Below are 24658 nucleotides of genomic sequence, written 5' to 3' on the forward strand. Positions count from 1 at the left end.
TATTTTTCCCAAAATACAGTCCAGCCCCCCACAAGGTCTGAGGGACAGTGGACCAGCCCTCTGCTGAAAAAGTTCGCTGGCCCCTGATGTAGGAGGTGCTGAACCAGGAACTAAGCAGGAAGAACAAGCAATCTCTTGTGTATTGTGGATAACTCAGGGCTTTTGTCTTAGTAAGTAACCAGCTGGCAAATGTTGGCTCCCCATTTTGTATAGACATGCTGTTAATTGTTTTTTGTTTTTTTTCCCTGCCAGGGAAAACAATTAGGCTGCTTTCTATTAATCGTACAGTATTATAACTTTGCATTTTTTTCTATTACTTTTTTCCCCAAGCTGCCCAGATAACACATTCCTCCAGTAGCCATGCAAATAGAATTAAATAATAAACCAACATTAAAAGTGGATAGGGGATATTTTTTGCTACGTTATTTCTATTCTTTCTTTCTTTTTAAAATACATTTTTATTGGGTTTCTTTGTTATAACAAATTGCAAATGCAATTATCCAAATTTTATATTTTACAATCCCCACCCTCCTATAGACTTCCCTCATCTTCCCTTTCTGGTTTATTACGGTACATTACTTGTTATCTTCTGCATGTTAAATAACTATACATGTTGTTACGCTGTCTTTCATCATATTCTGCTTAAATAAAGTTGTGAATCTTTATTCAAAACCAGCCAATGAGTCCATCTCTTTTTGTTGTTTCTGTAGGTAAGTTGTGAAAGGTCCCCATTCTTTTTTAAAGTCACTATTGTCCTTTCCATGTAATTTGTCCATTAGCTTTGCTAATTATGCATAATTCATCCATTTTTCTTACCATTGTTCTTTCGTTGGTACTTCTCCTGGCTTCCAGCCTTGGGCTAACGAAACTGTTGCCACTGTTGAAGCATACATAAATATTTTCCATTTTTCTTTTGGCAGATCTTGACCTGAAATACCCAGCACTGATACGTTATTTCTGTGATCATATTGAGTGCCCACCTCCAAAAATTGTGCAGCCAGTGGCCATGCCCACCACATAGGAATGTGGGGTGAGGATATGACCCTCTGCATCCCTCCAGCATTAGGGTGAGAGATTCCCACTGCTGTGGCATTAAGTTTGGCTGGTATTAAGTGCTATCTGGACACTAGCTTCTGAAAGGACTCCCATTGCTACGAATGTGGTATTAAATAACTGCTTGGTCCACATAGCACCCAAGATGCACTTGAACCCACTTGACATGTACTATATCAAAATGCTAAGTGATATTTATACTGGAAATGCCTGATGCAAACTTGTGCATCGACTTGTTCTTGGGTAGCATATGGTCACCCTTTATTTTCAACCTCGGCCATGAAAATATCATCAACGCCACCGGCAATAAATAAATAAAAAGAACATCCCTAAAGTGGCACAGTTATTGCTACAAATGTTACTGATAAGCACCGATGAAGTGCAAGGAAATCGTTTTAGGAAATAGAGCAAGCATAAATGCTAGAGCCCATTATCTTGTGCCACTGCCTCGGAATTATGCCTATTTATTGCATTAAAAAATAACCCTTTGACAGTCCGAGGAAATCCCTTTAAAATATCACACATCCCTTTAAAACAGGGGTCAGCAAACTTTTTCAGCAGGGGGCCAGTCCAGTGTCCCTCAGACCTTGTGGGGGGCAGGACTATATTTTTTTTTTGGGGGGGGGGAATTGAATGAATTCCTATGCCCCACAAATAACCCAGAGATGCATTTTAAATAAAAGCACACATTCTACTCATGTAAAAACACGCTGATTCCCAGACTGTCCGCGGGCTGGATTGAGAAGGTGATTGTGCTGGATCCGGCCCCCAGGCCTTGGTTTGCCTACCCATGCTTTAAAATACCATACATCATACTAGCATACAGGTTGGGGTAGCTGTAGCCTGAGGCATTAGGTAAAGGTGAAGGGACCCCTGACCATTAGGTCCAGTCGTGACCAACTCTGGGGTTGCGGCGCTCATCTCGCTTTATTGGCCGAGGGAGCCGGCGTACAGCTTCCGGGTCATGTGGCCAGCATGACTAAGCCGCTTCTGGCGAACCAGAGCAGCGCATGGAAACGCCGTTTACCTTTCCGCCGGAGTGGTACCTATTTATCTACTTGCACTTTGACGTGCTTTCGAACTGCTAGGTTGGCAGGAGCAGGGACTGAGCAACGGGAGCTCACCCCGTCGCGGGGATTCGAACCGCCAACCTTCCGATCGGCAAGTCCTAAGCTCTGTGGTTTAACCCACAGCGCCACTCGCATCCTATGCACTCCCTAATTCCACACTAACTTCCAGATTTTGGACTACAGCTGGCCAGCATGACCAAAAGCCAGGGGTGATGGAATTTGAAAGGCAGTAGCACCTGGAGGACAACCCTGCTGCTGCTGCTGCTGCTGCTGCTGTTATTATTATTATACTGCCTTATACCCATAGATTTCAGGATGGTTCACAACATAAAATTACAATATAAAAAATGCAAAATGCATAATAAAAATAATAACTAAGACAACCCTGGAGAAGAGTGACTAGTGGGGTGCCGCAGGGTTCTGTCTTGGGCCCAGTCTTATTCAACATCTTTATCAACGACTTGGGCATCCTGATCAAATTTGCAGATGACACCAAACTGGGAGGGGTGGCTAACACCCCAGAGGACAGGATCACACTTCAAAACGACCTTGACAGATTAGAGAACTGGGCCAAAACAAACAAGATGAATTTTAACAGGGAGAAATGTAAAGTATTGCACTTGGGCAAAAAAAATGAGAGGCACAAATACAAGATGGGTGACACCTGGCTTGAGAGCAGTACATGTGAAAAGGATCTAGGAGTCTTGGTTGACCACAAACTTGACATGAGCCAACAGTGTGACGCGGCAGCTAAAAAAGCCAATGCAATTCTGGGCTGCATCAATAGGAGTATAGCATCTAGATCAAGGGAAGTAATAGTGCCACTGTATTCTGCTCTGGTCAGACCTCACCTGGAGTACTGTGTCCAGTTCTGGGCACCACAGTTCAAGAAGGACACTGACAAACTGGAACGTGTCCAGAGGAGGGCAACCAAAATGGTCAAAGGCCTGGAAACGATGCCTTATGAGGAACGGCTAAGGGAGCTGGGCATGTTTAGCCTGGAGAAGAGGAGGTTAAGGGGTGATATGATAGCTATGTTCAAATATATAAAAGGATGTCACATAGAGGAGGGAGAAAGGTTGTTTTCTGCTGCTCCAGAGAAGCGGACACGGAGCAATGGTTCCAAACTACAAGAGAAGATTCCACCTAAACATTAGGAAGGATTTCCTGACAGTAAGAGCTGTTCGACAGTGGAATTTGCTGCCAAGGAGTGTGGTGGAGTCTCCTTCTTTGGAGGTCTTTAAGCAGAGGCTTGACAACCATATGTCAGGAGTGCTCTGATGGTGTTTCCTGCTTGGCAGGGGGTTGGACTCGATGGCCCTTGTGGTCTCTTCCAACTCTATCATTCTATGATTCTATGAACCCAATAATCCCCTCTACCACAACACATTCGAAAGGGCATCGGATGTCAATCAGCCAAGGACTTGGTTGAAGATGGGGAGCCACCACAGAAAAGGCCCTTTCTCATGTTGCCACCCTCTGGACCTCCCATGGGGGAATCTCATGAAGGGCAGCCCACCATTGGAAGACAATGTTCCTTGGAAAGGCATATACCTATGTAGATTTATGTTGAGAGGCCACTGTTAAGATGTCACACAAACAGCCTCTCAAATGGGAGAAGAAAGAAAAGGCAATATGTCATCTTTCTCATTTACTTTTCCTTTCACAAACCAGAGCGGCTGTCCCTCCCCATCTCATTCCACCATCCAGCAGAAACCTCATTAAGGAATCCTTCTTTTCCAAACCCCCTCGTGTGCCTTCTCCCTAAGGGAGTTTTAGTGCCATAACTCAAGCGAGCTTTCAAGTCTTATATTACTTCTGTTTTGATTTATCTCACGCCCTGTTCACAGCAGCCCAGGGCAAAGCACAGCGTGGTTAAAAGCTGGGAAAATATCAAATGTGAATCCTAAGCGTATCCTATCATTGACGATAATTTATAGGGCAATTATATTATGCAGAATGCTTTATAACCTGCCATTTAGGCTGTTGACAAATCGGCAAAGGACACCGCCAATGTTCCCGTTTTGCAAACAACGCTCTTCCCAGGGCACAGCCTCTGACTGCCACCAGGAATGCAAAGATTGCAGTTGTATATGCACTTAAGAGTTGCATGAGACATCAATAGGTCACCTAACCCAACCTGCTTGCAAGAAACCCACTCCTCCAGCATCCCTGACAGGTGGGCCTCTGTTTCAAGACCTCTAAGGAAGGAATTGACTGCAATGCAGGCCTGCGTTATGCCAGCTTGCCAGTTTAAGATTGCTCAGGACTCTGGTCTTCCCACCCTAGCAAGGCAGAGAGGCCATGTCTCCCCTTCAGCATGCAAACTGTAGAAAGGGTTCATCTGGCTGGGAGGTGGGGAAATCCAGCAGCAGGAGAGCCTTTCACGACTTCCAAAAGGCGTCATGTTCCCCTGTCTGTCTGTCCGTCTGGGGAATGACTAAAAGCCACCTGAGTCAGGAGAGCTTTCAAAAGAACAACAAAAAAAAAAAACCTGAATCAATCAATTGTGCTCCAGAACTTTTTATTTTGACAATATTTCCAGGATCAAACAAGGATATTCTGTTGAAAGAACTGTAAACATTTTCACTAATGGCAGCTAGATGGGTACCTCAGTTCAGCATGGGAAGGAATAGGAAAATCTGTCTACACAGATTTCTGTTTAGGGAAGCTTTTAATATTTGATGAATTATTGTATTTTAATATTTTGCTGGAAGCCGCCCAGAGTGGCTGGGGAAACCCAGCCAGATGGGTGAGGTATAAATAATAAATTATTATTATTTATTATTATTACACAATTTTGGTATAAGAACCTTTGGTCTGCTGCAACCTCAGGAAAGATAGCGGCCAATCTAAGACTGAAACGGGAAGGCAATATTTCAGTTTGGTGGGACTTTATTCATTTACCTTCAATCCAAATATGTGTATCTCTCTGCCAGAAGTAGCCAGATCTATATGGATGTCATAGGTCAAGCACAGAGATTTCTGGTGATTGTCTCACACCATTAAGAAAAATGAGAGGGCATTTATAATATATAGATGACCCTCAGGGACCCTTCCAACTCTATGATTCTCTTTGATTCATACCAGCTCAGGAGCTAGTCCTAGGTTTGGGCTAGGTGAGTGCCGGACAGCTTTTTAGCCCTTTTTTGTAATCTTTACTGAATTTTTCCAGCCCAATTGGCATCAGAGCGCCAACATTTAAAAAATAAATAAATAAAGTTATGAGAGGAATAGAAAAAGTAAAAAAGGGGGGAATAATGCCAAAAATACAATAAGAAAGATATAGTATAATGCGCTACATATAATCAGTTACACCTAATTCTTCTTCATAGAAGAAACTGGTTGGTTTTATTTTGAAGGATTAAGTTAGTTTATTAAGGAAAGGGGACAAAGATTATGTTCTGTATTATATTACATTGTCCTTCCTAAATGAGCAGGCCCGCCTTTGCCTTTTGTCTATTGACAACTACTTGGCTGAAAGCTTATGGCAATATTTTGCCATTTGAAAACACCCTCACACAGGCTATGCTAATGCATTCCCAGAGAGCAGAACATTCTCCATTGCAGGTCTTCCAGATTTTTGCTGTCAGAGCCCAAAGCCGAACCTGACACTAATGAGAAGGTCTGATGGGTGAGCGTTCAGATTGTGTCTCTTATGCAGTCATTTGTTATGGTTTCCCTGTGAAGTTGTGACACAAAATCATAACATCCAGCCCTTTTAACTTCACAGCGGCTTCTACAAGCCCCAATATTTTATTCCTCTCATGCAGATCCTTGTCAAGGGAAAGGACGGCTATAGCGATAGCAAACCTATAGTCTATGTTGTTGTTTAGTCGTGTCCGACTCTTCGTGTCCCCATGGACCAGAGCACGCCAGGCACTCCTGTCTTCCACTGCCTTCCGCAGTTTGGTCAAACTCATGCTGGTAGCTTCGAGAACACATTCCAACCATCTCGTCCTCTGTCGTCTCCTTCTCCTTGTGCCCTCAATCTTTCCCAACATCAGGGTCTTTTCCAGGGAGTCTTCTCTTCTCATGAGATGGCCAAAGTATTAGAGCCTCAGCTTCACAATCTGTCCTTCCAGTGAGCACTCAGGGCTGATTTCCTTCAGAATGGAGAGGTTTGATCTTCTTGCAAAGTCTATAGTCTATAGCAAAGCACTTAAGACTGCGTGCAGAAGGCCTTAAAACACACAAGCAAAGGCTCTTATTTGTAAGGAGGAAATATATATTTATTCAAGCAAGAAGTGGCACCGGTTTAGCAGTAGACACAGGGCTGAGGAGTCATAGTTCAGGAGCACAAGCAGCAGCTCAGATCTAGGAGGAAGCAGCAAAGATGTCCCAACAAGTTGCCATGTCATGCCTGGGACAGGTAGAGACATGGCTGCCAACCTGGTTGTGTATTTGCAAGGGAAAGCAGACTTTGGCTCTACTTCCCATTAACTGATGGATCGTAAAGACAAAGCCTGTTGGATTGGCTGCGTGTAGTTCTGTAAAGTCCCAATTTGGGGACCTCAGAGTGCCAAGTCGCCTGGCATCATTGTGCTATCAGGTGACAGACAGGTAGGCAGCCACACTGATCCTGATAAGGATCGGGCCCGCAGAGCCAGAAAAGGTCCCCCACTGCTGTTCTATGTGAAAAACATGTGCTCTGCCACCGAGGCCCCTGCCTATTTCACCAACTACTCTTAAGCACTACAGCTCATGCGCAATAGTCAAAACATAACTGCTCATCAGCTTTAACACATTTAAGGAGACAAAAGTACAACTCAGTGTATATTCCTGTCACAAAGGGAGCAAGCCAATGCTCTCGTTAGCAATACTATGCTAAGAGAGAGAGGGGAAAAGACAAATGAAAAGGATGTTGCAGTGAACCATAGCTTTATGTTGAAAAGATTGTCCCCTCTTTCAACACAACCAGACTTTTGTTTGTGCAAATAAGAGGGATCTACAGGAGTGCTTGTAACCTACTTGGTAAATTGTGTTAACAGAAAATAAACAGGCACTCCCATGAAACTTTTCTAATTGCCTCTTAATGTGCCAAACACAGGTCTCCATTCATGCAGCCATTGTTTTGCTCTGTTTCCGCTGTGGATCCATTGGGCTTTCCCCTAGAAAAGGAACAAAACCAGGTATGCTCACCTCAAGTTTACTGGGTTGACATTGGCTCAGTAGAGGATGCAGTTCCTTTGCTGAAATGAGTCAGTTCTAGAGTGTTATTTACTCATTAGTATTATTAATAATACTAGGTGGCATAAAACAAGGTTTTACTCATCGAGTAGACCCACTGAAATTACTAGACCTACATTATTATTTTCAATGGATCTTTTTTGGAGAAAAACTTAGTTGAGTATCACACATTAACACTACTGTTAATTTGAAGCATTGTCTACTCTTCATCAAGGGACGCGGGTGGCGCTGTGGGTTAAACCACAGAGCCTAGGACTTGCCGATCAGAAGGTTGGTGGTTCAAATCCCCGGGGTGACCTCCCGTTGCTCGGTCCCTGCTCCTGCCCAGCTAGCAGTTCGAAAGCACGTCAAAGCGCAAGTAGATAAATAGGTACTGCTCCGGCGGGAAGGTAAACGGCATTTCCGTGCGCTGCTCTGGTTTGCCAGAAGTGGCTTAGTCATGCTGGCCACATGACCCGGAAGCTGTATGCCGGCTCCCTCGGCCAGTAAAGTGAGATGAGCGCTGCAACCGCAGAGTCAGTCACGACTGGACCTAATGGTCAGGGGTCCCTTTACCTTTTACCTACTCTTCATCACAGGGTCCCAAGGCGAGCCATAACAATTTAAATAGTGTTTGAAACACATTTCTGTCACGAAAGATATTACAACGCATGTCTAGGGCTAGGGTAAAGAGGTGCACCTTCAGCATACAATGTGAATTGTACAGTGAAGGTGCCAGGAGCACCTCTATGGTGAGGGAAACCCACAATTTAGGGGCTGCCACAAAACAGGTCTTCTCCTGGGCAACCACACTCTAAACTTCTGAGGACAGCAGAATTACCAAGAGGGTCTCCACCGCTTATCTTCACACCCAAGACATGTCAGTAGGGAAGGAGAAGGTTTTTCAGATATTTGGTGACCAAAGTCACTTAGGGCTTTCAACACTAGCATGGGCACTTGTACAGTGGTGCCTCGCAAGACGAAAATAATCCGTTCTGCGAGTCTCTTCGTCTAGCGGTTTTTTCGTCTTGCGAAGCATCCCTATTAGCGGCTTAGCGCTATTAGCGGCTTAGAAAAGGGGGGGGAGGGGAAAAACTCGCAAGACTCGCAAGACGTTTTTGTCTTGCGAAGCAAGCCCATAGGGAAATTCGTCTTGCGAAGCGCCTCAAAAAAATGGAAAACCCTTTCGTCTAGCGGTTTTTTCGTCTTGCGAGGCATTCGTCTTGCTGTCACCACTGTAATTGGGTCCAGAAATGAACCTGACAACCAAGGAAGATGTTTTCCAACGTTCCAAATGGAAGCCTAGCCAGTAGCTGAGACAGTAGCTGCATTGTACATGAAATCTTTTTAATTAGACATGACTTCAATTTCTAGGTTTGAAATATGCAAGAAGGTACATAAAACAGGAGCAGGCTGATGTTTGTAGGGGAGTGCCCCCTTTGCTCCCACCTTCACTGACTCTGGTCTGTATGGGGGTATGTCCTACACATGAGTAATACATTCGTTTGGGTTTCTTTTGTGAGAGGGAGGTCTCTTAGGCGCTGCAGCCACCAGTCTCCCTTTCCACTTTTCCCCATGAACCCAGAACAAGACATCAACAATAGGGCTGTGGACCTCAGTGGCAGGAATCAAGAGTCTGGTAATCATAATTTCTGGGCAACTTCCAAAACTGCCAGTCAGCCTATAGTAGCCCATAATCTGATACCCTAATTTCTTAAATGGTCTGAAAATGGGACGTTTCAATGGTTTAAATCAAATGCTTCTATGTTTGCAGACGCAATGCTAAATTTGTGAATTAAAAGTGTGATTTTGCAGCCCGCAGGGTACAAGACTAGATCTCTATAAACGGCAAGGAAGGAAAATCACTTCTCAGTGGCAAAGCTGTCATTTCTGTAGGATGCATCTTCTGTACGTGTTGACCTAAAATAAGAAATGATGGTCTATATGTTACAACCATAATGAGCCCCTGCGAGACCGAATGAACTGTGCGGCTGTCCTAATGTATATTGACAGCATAATCTGAGGGATTACGGTGGAACTGTAGCCTTGCTAAAATTTATTGGATAAATAATAGAGAGAGATTTTTTAAAAGGATTATTGGATACAGCATTACTCTTCAGCCCAAGAGTGATCTTTCCTGGTTATCCAAAACACTCACAAGAGAATCAAGAGCTTGCTTGGAATATTTCTGACAATTGATAGAACATCCTTGTTTTAAGTAATGTAGAAGTGTGTTGCCGTCTGGAATAGTGATAGCAGCTTAGGAGGACATGGTGTGTATTATTGAAGTGTCATATTCACATACACATATGAGGAGGTGAATGGGAATAAAGCCTTTAATGACATTTGAAGCCTATTTGGTGGTTTTGTTTTGAAGGAAGACATTGAAACAGGATTATGTTCTGCTATGTCTTGAAAAGAAGAGGTGCTGGTAGCTTCAATTAGCCCAAGAGTTCTCTCAGGCCAATGAGGGTTCTGTCAGGAGTGATTAGTGTGTGCATTCCCTGGCGTGAGTTTCCTTACTTCTGGCTTCTCCCTGGACCCACAGCTCTTTCTTTTATGGCCCCAGGAAAGAGAAGATCAAGGCTGTGTACACACTTCCGTCACTGGTTTGGGAAGTGCTGTGCAACCAGGTCCTGCTATCCAAACGCTCGTTATGCAAAAAAATCACCTATCCAAATACAAGGAATTTGTACCCAAACCTCACTAGACACACCGCAGATTCAGATATCCAAACAGCTGGACCTGTGTGTAGTACTGTAAACAAATAAGCCGCCTTAAACAAGCCTTGCTTTTTTGCTTTGCGGATCTGTGGCAGCCCACAGGGAGGGAGGAGAGATTGGGCATATAAGAGAGCATATTTTCCCCATCCTTGTTTGCCTTTTGCAAGGTTTTAAAGGGTGGTCCTGGTGTTTTATTCCTTATCTTGGAGTCCAAATTCCGTAGTCGGGAACGCAATAGCGTTTTCCTCATGGGAATCAATGGAAACCGCAGACTCGCTCTGCAAACACTCACAACACTATTCCCCGAGAACACATTGTGTTTGTCTGGCAGGAGCTGCCTTTACAAATCCCGTGAGCCAGAATCTGGATCTATCCTGTCTCTCCTTATGAAAAGCAGCCTCAATCCAAAGTAAGAAGAATGGCTTAGCTGCACGGCAAGCAGGTACTGTGTACACAGCCTAACTATGGGGTAAATAGAAGTTGCATATTGATTACAAGAAGGGACTTATTAGGAAAGAAGAGGTCTGCTTGTTTTGATTTGGCTGTTAAGGACAGGCCATAATAATCTCGGTCACCTCAAGTGTTGGCTGCTGATACCTGCAACAGGCCTGTGTCTCTCTCAGAGTGAGGTGCCAATCACGCTGGACAAGCAATCAATTCTCAACTCCTATCCATTTTGGAATGATGAGGCTTTTAAGCACACAGTACATCACATCAATGGCTTGAGTTTTGTTTTTTGTTTTTTTTAATTTCATGTCAGCAAACATTGGAAATAATAGAAAAATGAACTGTGCAGAGTTTCAGAAAAGAATCACGAGTTCCCCTCCCCGCCATAATTCCTCTTACAGTAAAATGATAATTCAAGGGGTAGGGGAGGAAAAACTATTATTTTCAGTGGCTAAGCAGTTTTATAATTCTATGACCATTCATCACAGTTAAGTGTACTAAATAATGCGCAGGGAGGGAAAGAAACAGGCAACAAAAGAGAGAGAGAGATGAATAATATTACTTACAACAGCATTATCAATACATACTTTAAAAAAACCTACCCCTGATGCATAATTGTATCACTTCAAAGGCTAATACAGAATTTTATTATATTTGCAAACTTAACCTTAATCATCAGAAAGTCCGGGGGGGGGGGGATTGACCTTGTAAGCGGTCTGTGAGAATTTAACGAAATTGATAAAATCTACATAATGGAATAACTATACACTCCAGTATAAATTTAAATTTGAGGAGAATATGAATGTAAACACTCATTAATATACAACATGCCCAGACATATACTGACCTTCTCTCTTCAGAACTGTTGCTTTCGCTGCTAATTGTGCTTTGCTGCCCACAGAGGCAGCTATCCAACAGGTGCTGCTTCTGTTTCAGGGATGCTTGCAAGGAAAGGATTCCAGCTCAAGCACCACTGAAATGAATGGAGGCTATGCACCATCATCATTGCAAGTGGGATGTGCCCAGAGACACACCCCCAAAAAAGCTGCATTTTTTTCAGGGAGTAGCCGAAGGGGACTCAGGGTATTCTAGGGCATTGCACAAGATGGCTCGGTTTTGACAAGCTAAAAACACAGACTACAGCTAATTGAAACTCATAAAAACAGGGACACTTGATTTTGTTTTGTTTTTACCTTGGTTCATGTTTTAAAAATGTCCCAGGAGGATTAAACTTTGCCATTTTAAAACGGAAACTTCAAAAATCAGGTTATTTAAAAGCAATGCTAGGATCATATCTGGTACACAACATGCAGTGTGTGTGAGAATCTAAACGAAAGCGAAGAGTTAAATGACAACAAACATATTTTAGCCGGGCCGTAAATAGTAACAAAACTATGGCGATTTGAGGATAGTTCCCTCCTCTTTCCCTCAAAAAAGTTGTAAAATACTTGCTACCATTTTTACCCAACTTCAAGATGCACGCAACAGCCAAAGTCATTTCTGGAACTCAAGCGAGCCTTATATTTTCTTGTTTTTTTTCTTCTCAAACGGCATCTGTTCCCTGGCCTACCAATGCCACATGACAAACTACTTCAATTTAATCAAAGGGGAGCTTCTCACATGGGATTAAGCTTCTGAGAAAAATAGCAACCCCATAGATTAATCCCTGCCAGGAGGCCACTGCAAACACCATGCATGGGGCTAAGCAACTCATCTATCAGAACGTTCGAACACGGCATTGGCTGGCATTGGAACTGAGATCATTCTCTTTGGAATTCCTGGTACATCTTTGCAGTGGGCCACTTGGGGCTGTGGAACAGGAGGGCAGAATTATCGCCTCCAGGATCGAGGATGGGCGCCATTGGTTCTCTTGTCCTACCTGACTTTTCTGGGAGCTGCGTGGAGGAGACCCCTGACTTCCTGGGCAGGTTGCCAGACAAGGCGCTGACTAGTAGACTAGATGGCAGAGCCGGACCTTCTTCTCCACCTTCCCTCCATGTGTATACTGACTGCATGGAGTGGAAGAGCAGTTAAAACAGCCAGTCACCTTGCCCCTCAATCTGTCTTCAGCAGAATGTATGAAATTCACAGGCGGCTTCTATCCACACGATCAAAGAGCCTGGCTGTGCAATGTCCCTACTCACACTGAAGACTCCATAGATCTGTGCATGGGCAGAAGCCCTTTTGCACACATTCTGCCAACCCCTGGAAAACAGGGATGGGGAGGAGCTGCATGAAGGTCAGGGATTAGGGCCAAGGGCCACAATTCCCTCCCTCTCCTCAACACACAGATGCGTTTCAAAGGGGGGAAACTGCAAAAACAGCAACACAAAACAAAATAAATCCCTGCAATATGTACGAGGGCAACCCTTATGGCTGATTTGCCAGTTGTAGCTGCTGCTGAGCATATGATTGTACAACATTTCCCTAAGCTGTGTTAAGTTCAACATACAATGTCTCTTGCAAATATCTCGTCTTCCCTTGGCTCTAAATTAAAGAAGTTCGATCGCATTGTGTCAGACCAGTTAGGATACAACATTCAAATAAACAAGGCATCCTGATGGATAAACAGAGCAGGTTGGGGAGAAAAATGTACTGGCATGTTACACAACTATACTTAAAAATTAAATAGAACAAACGTAAAATTATGGCGCATGTGTACATTTGTTAAGATTTCTAAAACTAAGAGTCTTTTTTTTTTAAAAAAAAGTACCACTTTTTGTCGTAGCGATGCCGTCGTTGCACAATAACTTATACTTAGAAGGAAACGAAAACTTTCCATCTTCCACAAAATATATATAATTATAACATCCACACTGATAGTTTAAGGAAACAAAATTTAAGCAAATATTACATTTAATGTAGCAATCTTTGTGGACCTTTCTAAATCAGAACGTGGTGCCTCGGAACGTGAATGCTTGAACTGAAAGGTTAAGCTTTTCCATATAGGAGACAAGACTATGAAACAAAGAAAACAACCGAAAGTTAATAATATTTCCCCCGTTTCATACAGTTGCAGGTGATATTCAATTAATGATGGGGAGGGGAATTCAGTGTCGTGTTTTATTGTAGGCAGGTTTACAATAAGATAATCGTGAAGAGGCAAAGACATGATTTCTCTTCCTGGGAGAGGGATCAAGCCAAAACCCGATCTTTTTCTGATAATGTTTGGTAGGTTTGCTGAAGGGAGCAGCGAAACAGGCTTGTACTCTTGAGTTAAACCACATGATCAGCAGGTCCACTGTCATGACTGTACCACTTCAGCTGCAGAGGAGAGGTTACTCGACATAAATGCTCCCTAGAGACACAATCTTAACATGTTCTGGCCTCACTCTCTGGCATGAAAGTTCTCTACGCGGAAGAGTTTTCAAATCTCTCCCAACCAGCAATCTCAAATGTCCAGCAACATATACATCACATGATCATACCTTTCAGCTCTCTGACATTATGGATTTGAGGCAGACCATTCAAACCAACCTGGCTATTATATCCTTTGCTAATTTAATATAAAACATTTACATAGATTTTCTTAAAAAATATAAAATTGCACACTGCCTAGTGCTGCGGCTGGATTTTTAAAAAAGGACAGGCCAGGGTTGTTGTTTTTAAAAATAAATAAATTACTAGGTGGAAATCCAAACCCAAAACACGCCAATTATTCTTCGCCACGTCTCTTGGAAGCAGCTACTTTCTACAACCTTGCCTGGCAGGGAATAGACTCAATTCAACAAGGATAGGTGAGGATTTAAAGAAGGGGAAGAAATGGTTCCCAGAGATCGTAATCTAGATCAGATAGCTCAGGCACAAGGAGGTGTCACTTAGGAGTAAAGGAAAGAGGCCAAGATTTTGTCATTTGCACGCTAGTGTTTTTCAATTTCCCTGTTCCTCAGTAGACTAGCTGGCGTTATTTTTCAAAAAGCTTTATTGTTTCTTTAGCTCTCTATGATTTTTGGTGTTATCTATGTATTCTCCTCTTGTTTTGAACCCTGGATAAGAAAACAAGCAACATTATATATCTTGGCTTCTCCAACATTTCATCATCAGGCAGCTGCTATGAAGCAAGTCTTGTTTAAAAGGTGCTTCCAAGTGGCTAGAATTAGTCTTGATCTTGGCTGTTCAGGATCCGCTATGCTAGGGACCGGGGAACCTGTTGCATGTCACATTTGGCAGGACTACAGTTCTCATCAGCCCTAGCCATCAAGGTTAGGCATGATGGGAGCGAAGGTCCAACACTATCTGAAGCACCACAAGGTTCTTCATCCCTGCAATCAGGGCAAAATGGGCAGGTGGTTGGACTATTATTGTCAATGAAATTTGTCTACCAGCCAACTGCAATTCCCTTGTGGTTTCAGCCACTGAAAATTATGATAAAGTGCAGTTCTGCCTTCTCATGCATAGTAGAAGTCCCCAGTTATTATTACTGTTATATTGTTATTATTATTATTATTATTATTATTTTAAAAAGCAGCCACCTAAGTACACCAAAATGGTTAAAATGCTTACACTGGCTAATGCATGTCATAAGGAATAAGCCACCTGTTGTGCTTTAACTGCATATATTTTTAATTATCAAAACAGAAGGGACAGACCCTTCCAAAAATAAGGCATTTACATTACCTCAGGAAACAAGGGTTATTACTAGACCTGTTCCCCCATATATTTGCAGTGGCGTTTGGTGTACCAAACAGAACGTGTCTTAGGACAGCAAGCTTTGATCGGCAGGTTAGTTCGTAGGCAGGGTGTGTGTGTGTGTGTCAACTTTAGAAGGCAGAGGCAAATTTTAAAATCAGCGTGGCTGCCAGCGAAGGGTGCACATGTACATTTGCAGCTGCTACCGTAAAAAAGGGCATGGCAAGAGAAAAATATTAAAGATAGCTCTTTTTCCGTCCGACGAGCGGTAGGTTTATTAAATTGCAAATTAATCCCCCTCTTCGCCCTCAGCGTCTCAAAAAGCTGTGCATATTGAGGTTGCAACTTTATTTGAAATTGATTTCTACGTTAAGGGTACTGTGGCAATGAAGTCAACTAAAAACACACGCACATAAATTAACCCCTGGACATCCCTGATTAAAATTATTTAATTTTGCATCGTTATTACAGCTAATGAAAATATTTAAGAACGCTACATCCTACATCTTTCAGCTGAAGGGCTCCTTTGGTACCCACGCCGCCTCCATACTGCCGAGTTCAGAAGTCTAAGGAGGAGGAACCTCCAAGCCTCTGTTCCTCAAGCCAGCTCCATCCCAGCTCCTAGGAAGTGGAATTGCCACAACGGCCTTTGCCACACAGCTGGGCTCCGCGTGTTGGAAGGAACTAAGCGACAGCAGCTTAAAGGAGCTCTTGGGGTGGGAGAAAGTGGACAGGGTGTGTATGTGTGTGTCCCCTCTGTTCAAGCACACATTTTAAAGGACTGAAGCTCTCTATCCTAATTTGCACCACAATGTCGTGGCCGAGCAAGCCATTTGCCAAGCGCAGCGACTGTGCAGCCTCTGTTCACTTTGATGGGGAGCCAAGTCCCTTTCTTAAGACGACAGAAGTATCAAACAGATGCAGAAAAACCCCAGAGTGAATGGCAAAGGCTGCTGCTTTTGCCCGAACCCCTTAAGATGGTCAAAGGAACTCAGCTGTGTCAGCATTCGCTGGGAGGTTATAATGAAAGTACATGGGTGTTTGGGTGCATATACATCGATCGACCAACAGATTGTTCCAAAGCAGGTTATAGGCTGCACATTCCCTTTTGCACTAAGTAAGAAGGTCCATTACGACAATAATAATGACGATAATAGAAATCACAACTAAGAACGGAGTTTTCTTTAAAAATAAAAAGGAGCAGAATACACCTTCTGCATGTGCTAGGAGGCGGGTGGTCTACTGCTTGCAGCCCTGAAATCCTACCTACTTGTCATGTCCCCTGACTTCAGAGAAGCCACCAGGCCAAGCTAGCACATGCTCAATACATGTTTTTGATGGAGAGTTCATTCATATATATATATATATGTATATAATTATTTTTTTAAAAAAAGAAAAAGATTTTAAAATGTCACTGTAAGAATAATGATTACACCATAAAGTAAGCTGAAACCACACAAGGCCGTACAGAAATACATACTACTAGGGAGCAAGTTTTAGAAACACCCCTGGTTTGAGGGGTCAACCTCTGAGCGTGGGGAGGAGCAGGAGGGGGAGGAGAGCTGGCTGGTAAGAGGTTTTTGCATGCCGGCACGTAGATGGCTCAAGGAGAAGCTAATGCTTTGAAGTTGAGTATTGTTGAAGGGCAGAGAGCTTGTCTCAGGAACTGCAGAAAAGCAAATGGAGGCAGTATGGAGGAATGAGGAGGAAATTAAGGCAAATGTAGCACAGGAACAGAAGTGTTTTTGCCTTGGTTTGTGATTTGTTCTCTTCTTCTTCTTCTTCTTCTCTCTCTCTCTTTTTGGTAATAGCTGCTTGTCCACGGAGATATGATGGCTGTCTTGAGGTTTTGCTAATACCTGATATCATGGATAACCAACAGTAGTCAAAACATCAACATTGTTCTAGGCTACCTGAGTTTCTCATGATGCGGATGTATATCTGACATCCAAAACAGAAGTTGCCTGGAGGAGAAAAGAGAAGGGAGACACAACATTAAAATTGGACAACTCACACAGAGGTCAGATTTCCAAGCCTCGTATCCTGTCCCCAAGGAATCAAAGGTAGCAGGCACCAAAATGAGGGGGGGACCCACAAAATGAGGGGGGTGGCTGACTGACGTGAGAGCAAGGAGCTGGCAGTTCCTGTCTGCTCCGAGACGTCATTCACGGATTTCTCAGTCAATATTCATAAACAAACAGAAAGCTGAAACGTCAAGCTGCATTGCCACTCTTGTCAATGGCACGGCTTTCAGCAGAACATAAGAAGGGAGGGAGATGAGGCTGGAATGTCATCCTCAAAACCCCCTGGGCCCTAGATTTATAAATGTCTATTATGTCTCATGCACAACACTCGAGATATTCCATAATAGAGTCAAAACAAATATAAAAGCCGCACACACATCAAGCTCACAAAGCAATGAAGCAGGGTAGGGGGAGAGAAACGATATGAAAAAGTCGAGTGCCATCCGAACTCGTTAGAAAGGGAAGCTTTAGAAACTGGGCCTGACACATCAGAGAAACGAAAGTGTTTGGGTGCACTTTCCCAGGAAATCAACATTCCATGGAGGGAACTCAGGAGCGAGGCTCCCCCCTCCTGGGAGGCAGAGTCATATGGACACATGCTCCCTCTGTGACATGTGGGTCCTAGGCCACCAAAGGTCTTGGAATGTCAAAACCAGAACTTGAATTTTGCTTGGAAATAAATTGCATGCTCATGCAGCTGCCACCATGGCAGGCGAATGAGTCTTGGTTCCCCCTGCTTCTATCACAAAGCAGGCTGCAGTGGGAACTCCCAAAAGGGCCTTCAGGGAAGCCCTATGCCCAAAGCACATTGCCCAAAAAACAAAGGTATCTCCCCACCGAGGAAGGCACCTCACTCCCACAAGCCGCCATAAGATCTGCCATCATTTGAACAACGTCAAGAATAAACGAATTGATTTTCACTGTTTCTGTCAATAGCAACAACCAGACTTTGGGAACTGACTGCTTTTAACTAAAGGGTTGGTGCTGCGCTGTTTTTGCCATAATTATTTGCATGTTTTAAACAGATTCTATGTGTGTGTATAGTTTTAATTCTATTAATGTTCAATTGTTTCTTAATGATTGTTTCTTCTATGTTTTTAGCGATTCTTCTTTTTATCTGTAAGCTGCGAAGAAGAAGAAGAAGAAGAAGAAGAAGAAGAAGAAGAAGAAGAAGAGGAGGAGGAGGAGGAGGAGGAGGAGGAGTAGGAGGAGGAGGAGGAAGAAGAGTTGCTTGGGCAATTCAGTCAGAAGGGCAGGGTATAAATATCATCCTCACATGTGAGGAGACGCACTACCCCCAAGGGTCTCCACCAGCCACTTTCTTGTCACAGATTTTACAGAAAACTCAACAAAATTTTGACGCGGAGTCACAAAGAAAGTTCTTGGTGGACAGTGTGTTTAAATCAGACCTGAGAAAGACAGTGATCTTCCACGTACATGCTAGACGCCCCCAGGTTAGCCACACACAATCTTTGGAGGCTGCCAACTTTCTGTTTTAATCTGTCCCTGTTATAAAGTTTTATTGTTGCCAAGATAATTTAACTTGTGCTTTCATTTTTTTTCTTTTCAAATGCAACCCAATTTGCGGAATAGCGGTTGGAGAGCAGGTTTTAATTCTGCCAGCTCTGTGATTGACAAAAGGTAGCGTTAAAGTCTACAAAATAAAATATAAATAAATAAGATACACGTCAAACCCAGAACGACCTTCTTTCTTTCTTTTTGCCATGCTCTGTGCATCCTGTGTTAAAAAGTTGCCGCAGAGCAAACTTTTGCTTCGTTCTGCTGGCCTCGAGGCTCTCCTTGGCTCCAGTGAATATTTGATGTTCTCCAAACATGTCAAAACCACAGGCAGTTAGCTGATAATATATGACTGGCCAGCTTCCAAATGACACCACTAAGTAATAATGTTAGCAAAACACCATCCGAAAAGGAGCCGCTTCTGCCAAGGAACTGATTGTCAAGTTTTTGGGAACTAAATCAAGATTGAACTCAAGTTATATCCCTCCTACCTCATCTTCTTCTTCGGAAACTTTAATGGTATTATCTGGTGACTTTACGGGTTTCTGCGTGCTAGTTCCGTTCGTCTCTTCTTTGCCATGCTCTGCTTCCCACTCCTGTAGGACTTCGTCTATGTTAAAACGCCGCCGGTAATTTACAAAAAAGTTCTTCACCTGCACCACAGACTTGTTTCCAATCACATCAGAGATTGCCTGAAAATCTCGACCGTATTTCCTGATGGCTAGAGAAAAGGAGAAGAGGTGTTAAGGTTATTGTCAGCGCAATAATGGAAGCCTTTAAAGTTTTAATAAATTATTATTATTGCTACAGGGAGCCAGGCAGAGGGCCTTCTCGGTAGTGGCGCCCTCCCATCAGATGTCAAAGAGATAAACAACTACCTGACATTTAGAAGACGTCTGAAGGCAGCCCTGTTCAGGGAAGTTTTTAATATGTGACATTTTAATGTATTTTTAATCTTTGTTGGAAGCCACCCAGGGTGGCTGGAGAAACCCAGCCAGATGGGCAGGGTAGAAATAATAAATGTACAGTGGTGCCCCGCAAGACGAATGCCTCGCAAGACGAAAAACCCGCTAGATGAAAGGGTTTTCCGTTTTTCGAGGCGCTTCGCAAGATGAATTTCCCTATGGGCTTGCTTTGCAAGACGAAAACGTCTTGCGAGTCTTGCGAGTTTTTTCCCTTCCCCCCCCCCCCTTTTTCTAAGCCGTTAATAGCCGCTAAGCCGCTAATAGGGATGCTTCGCAAGACGAAAAAACTGCTAGACGAAGAGACTCGCGGAACGGATTATTTTCGTCTTGCGAGGCACCACTGTATTATTGTTATTGTTATTATTATAGACATGTGACGCTTGAATTTGTATTGTTGGGACACTGTGTCCTACGTATCATTATGTTTCTATCCTTCCTATCATCCTCTACGTTCACGCCCATTTCATCCTCTCCACTGGCCCAAGATCACCCAAATCCAGTATGGTGGGTGGGGGGGTGGACTGTGTGCTGGGATTCCTGCACTGCAGGGGGTTGGACTAAATGATCCTTAGGGATCCCCTGCCACCTCTACAACTCTGTGATTTTATTATCTTTGAAGAGGATCCTGTGCATGGTCACACCAGGGGCTATGCCCAAGGGACGGTGGCCTTCTGAATAGTAGAATACTCGGTTTAAAACCGATGTAAAAAATATTTCATAGCAAACACTGGAAATATCATAAGGTCAAGCAGGGCCCTCCTTATGGAACTCTCTGCGACTGGATCTGCATCTTTGAGCTTTCAATTCCGCAAACAACTCAAGATGCAACTTTTCACCCAGGCTTTTGAGCCCTCTTGATATACATTTTCTGGGTCTCTGGATCTTTTTGACTATAGGATTTTTATGTGAAGCTGTTTGAAATTTACACCATGGTTTGCAGGTCATTTCTTTTTCAGTGTGTTTCTGTGTTCTTGTATCTATATGACAATTTGTGAACAGCTTTGAGATTTCTTAATGAAGGGTGGGCATATAAACGAAACGATAAACACAAAATAAAATTTTGAAATTGTTCCTGGCTCGACAATACTTAGGGCTGCATTGCATGATAGGCGCTACTAGGTATGAATGGAACAAATAAAATTCATCACCATTGTTAGGCAACAGCCCACAAAACTTTAAAAGTCAGAAAAAAGATTTAAGAAATGCAACCAGGACTGCATGCACTCTATATTTTATATGTATATATATATAAAAACTGCACAAAGAAAAGCAGATCTATGCAAGCTGCATGATTTTTGTTTTATCTCCAATCCCTTTTTGTTTCACTTTTCTATGCTAGCTAATAAGAACTTGTAAAATATCAGTCAAACTTTACTGAAAACGGAAGTAAACAGACCCAAAGCACCACAACCTATACTTGTTCTCTCTGTTCACCACTGTTGTGGGAGGCGGGTTACGCTGTGGTCTAAGAAAGTAACTTTTCTGCAGGGATGTTCTGCTTGAGAAATGCCTTCCCCTTAGAAGTGTGCTTGGCCCCAACACTTTCATCCAGTGTTCGAAACGCCCATCGTTCTAGGCGCATTCTGCGATGGGGAATTTCATCAACCCAAGCAGCTTCTGAGCTCTCAGCGCAGTACCGCGCCTAAGATTTCAGATTAAAGCTGCAGAGTGGAAGGAAAGGAGGACCTTTTTCTGCCTCCCCACTTCCAGCTACTCTCTGAAAACTGGAGAAGAGACCCTCTTAAGAATATTAGGGGGGTGGGCAGGAGAAGGACTAGACCATGTGAAAAATTAACGTAATACTTCAGCTGCAGTTCATTCATTTTCAGCTTTGTATTCTTTGTTATTAAAAAAGTGTGCCTGGACATTCCGTTGTTGCGCCCATAACCTAGGTTTAAGGTGCCATTTAGCTCCTAGCTAAAAGTCCTTTGAGTAAATGTTCATAATGAATAGTGCTACAAATGTATAGGCCTCTTTTTTTCGCTAGCAAACTCCACCTGTGACTTGCGAAACTGCATTGGGCATCGCTACCTGGGTGGAGCCAGAGCTGAGCTATCACAGAGCAACCTCAACCGTAAATTGCAAACCAGACACCCTCCAAACTACTGTGATGGTTTAAGGTAAGTAGTAATAATAATAATAATAATAATAATAATAATAATAATAATAATAATAATAATTTGATTTATATACTGCCCTTTATTGAAAGATCCCAGCGTACAACATTAAACATTTTGCAGGGCATCATAAGAAAAACATAAAAGCACAGTAATAGATAGCATAATAATAAAAACAATCATAATAACTGTCAGTCCCCAACACCTTTAACAGGCCACAGGTTACCTAATGGCCAAAGGCCTGTATAAAGAGGAATGTTTTTGCCTAGAGCCCAAAGACACGCAATGATGACACCAGGAGCCTCTTGATAGTATTAAGTAGGAAAGTAGATAAATTCTCTCTGATTTCCTTTTTCTTTTAAAAAATGTTTTTATTAACAAAGGTTTTAGTTAACAAGGGTACACACAATGGCTCTGTTTTCGATGCATAGAGTCCTTTCTACAGGTCGGTTGCATTCAATGTGAGACACTGCTATATACAAAATATATAGGCCATAGAAAAATCCCTCAATGCAATCCAAGTCCAATTGGAGCATGATATAGGTTACGAAATAAACCCCACCCGATGGTCTAAACCACCCTTTAAGCCCATCTCAGCCAAAAGAAGGGAACTCACTTTGAAACTAATTTATAGAAGCTGGCACTGATTCACCCAAAACCTCACCTAAATGTTGGAGAAGTTGCACCACTACAGGATAAATTCTTTGTTATCAATGTGGAAGTTCCGCATCACCAAGAAATAGGGTGCCCACTATATATGGCAAACTAGAACTCCCATCCTTCCTGATCTTTGATCCTGGTGGCTTGGGCTGATGGGAGTTGGGATTCTCCAGCACATCTGGAGGGCTCCACGTTGACTACCCCGGGGACAGAGAGCCACCCTCCAACGCACAGAAATAGGTTTCTGGCACTATACCTTGTACAGCAAGAAGCTGCTCGTCGGTGGTCCAGCGCGCATTGCATTTCAGCGTAACCTAAGTGTCACGAGAAAGAAAAGGAATCATTTACTTAGGTAACAGATCTGCTTTCAAACCCCGAGCCTGACAGGTGTACACAAATAAAAAAATTGAACAAATTGCTTGAGCTGCAGGAGGAAAACAGTCATTTGTTAAACAAAGTCCCCATTATTCCTCTGAGCGGTAAGAAAGAAAGAAAGAATATATTTAGTCAAACGACAGAAGCAATTCATTATCTGAATTAACTGCTGACTGACAGCAGGGAAGGAGGAGGGGGTGAAGTGGGCAGGTGATCTAAGCTCAGGGAATCTCTCCCAGCCCAACCCAGAGATTCCAGGCACTGAACCTGGGACCTTCTCCATGCAAGGTCGATGCTCTGCCATTGAGCAATGGGGGCCATCCCCAACAAGTTATCTTCAAACACCACCCCAAGAGAGTTTCACACACCAAGCTTCATGTTAAAACTAGGCTTCTATGAAATTTTATTTATAGCCCTCCTTTCCACCAAGGAGCTTAAGATGGCAGACGTGATTCAACCCTGCCTTTCATCCTCACAAGAACCCTGTGAAGTGGTTCAGCCAAGAGCTTGTGACTGGTCCATGGTTACTCACTTGAGCTTCAATGCCAGGCTCTCAGTTATGCCTGCTAGCCTGGCTCCACTCCCTGACCTCACATTTCATTTCACTTTTAATTTGTATACCACCTTTGTGTATGTTACTATACACAAGGCGGTATACAACAATGAAATGTGCAACAAAGAACACATGCATTTTAATAATCTGATCCACTACAGAAAGTAATAATAAAACGGAACTTTGAAATGGAAAGACTTGTATCAAACCAAGTATATTCTATTAGAATATAACAGTAGACAATAAAATCAACTCTCAAAACATTAACGGGTAGTAATTACACAGAAGTTCACTCTTAACAATTGCAATAAATAATTTTTTAAAAATTCCTTCCAGTAGCACCTTAGAGACCAACTAAGTTTGTTACTCCGGGACGCAGGTGGCGCTGTGGGTTAAAGCCTCAGCGCCTAGGGCTTGCCGATCGAAAGGTCGGCGGTTCGAATCCCTGCGGCGGGGTGCGCTCCCGCTGCTCGGTCCCAGCGCCTGCCAACCTAGCAGTTCGAAAGCACCTCCGGGACCAGCGGGAAGGTAAACGGCGTTTCCGTGTGCGGCTCTGGCTCTGGCTCTGGCCAGAGCAGCGATGTCACGCTGGCCACGTGACCCGGAAGTGTCTCCGGACAGCGCTGGCCCCTGGCCTCTTAAGTGAGATGGGCGCACAACCCCAGAGTCTGTCAAGACTGGCCCATACGGGCAGGGGTACCTTTACCTTTACCTTTAAGTTTGTTACTGGTATGAGCTTTCGTGTGCATGCACACTTCTTCAGATATACAGTGCATGCACACAAAAGCTCATACTAATAACAAACTTAGTTGGTCTCTTAAGGTGCTACCGGAAGGAATTTTTTTTATTTTGTTTCGACTACGGCAGACCAACACGGCTACCTACCTACCTGTAAATAACTACTAAGCTATGATGAATCAAAATAACTGCAAGTCACAACGTATAAAATACCACAATGCATACAAAACCATGTAGAAGGATCAGATTCAGAAACAAAGCCACACAACCTATAAAATCATTAAAAAAACCGCAACAACCCTGAACTCCTCGTCTCATATGAGAAAGTCTAGAGGGGGAGCTGGGAGCTGGCTATACTCACGGGGGGGGGGCTTCTCCATTCAATCTGGCGCCAGGATCGTGACATGGTTTGATCCCAACGTGTTTGAACAAACCATAGTTTAAGCTAACCATAGTTCACGGGAATGTAAGATGAGTCTGTTGGATCAAAGCCAGTGGGCCATCTAGTTCTTACAATGACTAACCAGCGATGCCTGGGCAAAAGCCTGCAAGGGGAACCTGAGATGAACAGCCTGCAATTCCCAGCAAGTGGTGCTCAGAGTCCAGACATAGACCAC

The 24658-nt window shown here is 43.3% G+C and overlaps 1 protein-coding gene across 2 annotated transcripts in view; it reads right to left on the bottom strand.

Moving 5' to 3' along the window:
- Positions 1-10724: 10724 nt before the first annotated feature.
- Positions 10725-24658, bottom strand: part of RCOR1 (REST corepressor 1) — a 149524-nt gene continuing 135590 nt past the window's right edge. For both annotated transcript variants that reach the window (XM_079951910.1, XM_079951909.1), the window contains exons 10-12: positions 22632-22689; positions 19125-19354; positions 10725-17055 (exon numbers count right to left, since the gene is read on the bottom strand). In XM_079951910.1, coding sequence (XP_079808036.1) covers positions 17014-17055; positions 19125-19354; positions 22632-22689 — 330 coding nt within the window. In that variant the 3' untranslated portion in view covers positions 10725-17013. The remainder of the gene's footprint in view (positions 17056-19124; positions 19355-22631; positions 22690-24658) is intronic.

This window comes from Podarcis cretensis (genome assembly GCF_951804945.1).
Source record: "Podarcis cretensis genome assembly, chromosome: 1".
Taxonomy (NCBI): domain Eukaryota; kingdom Metazoa; phylum Chordata; class Lepidosauria; order Squamata; family Lacertidae; genus Podarcis; species Podarcis cretensis.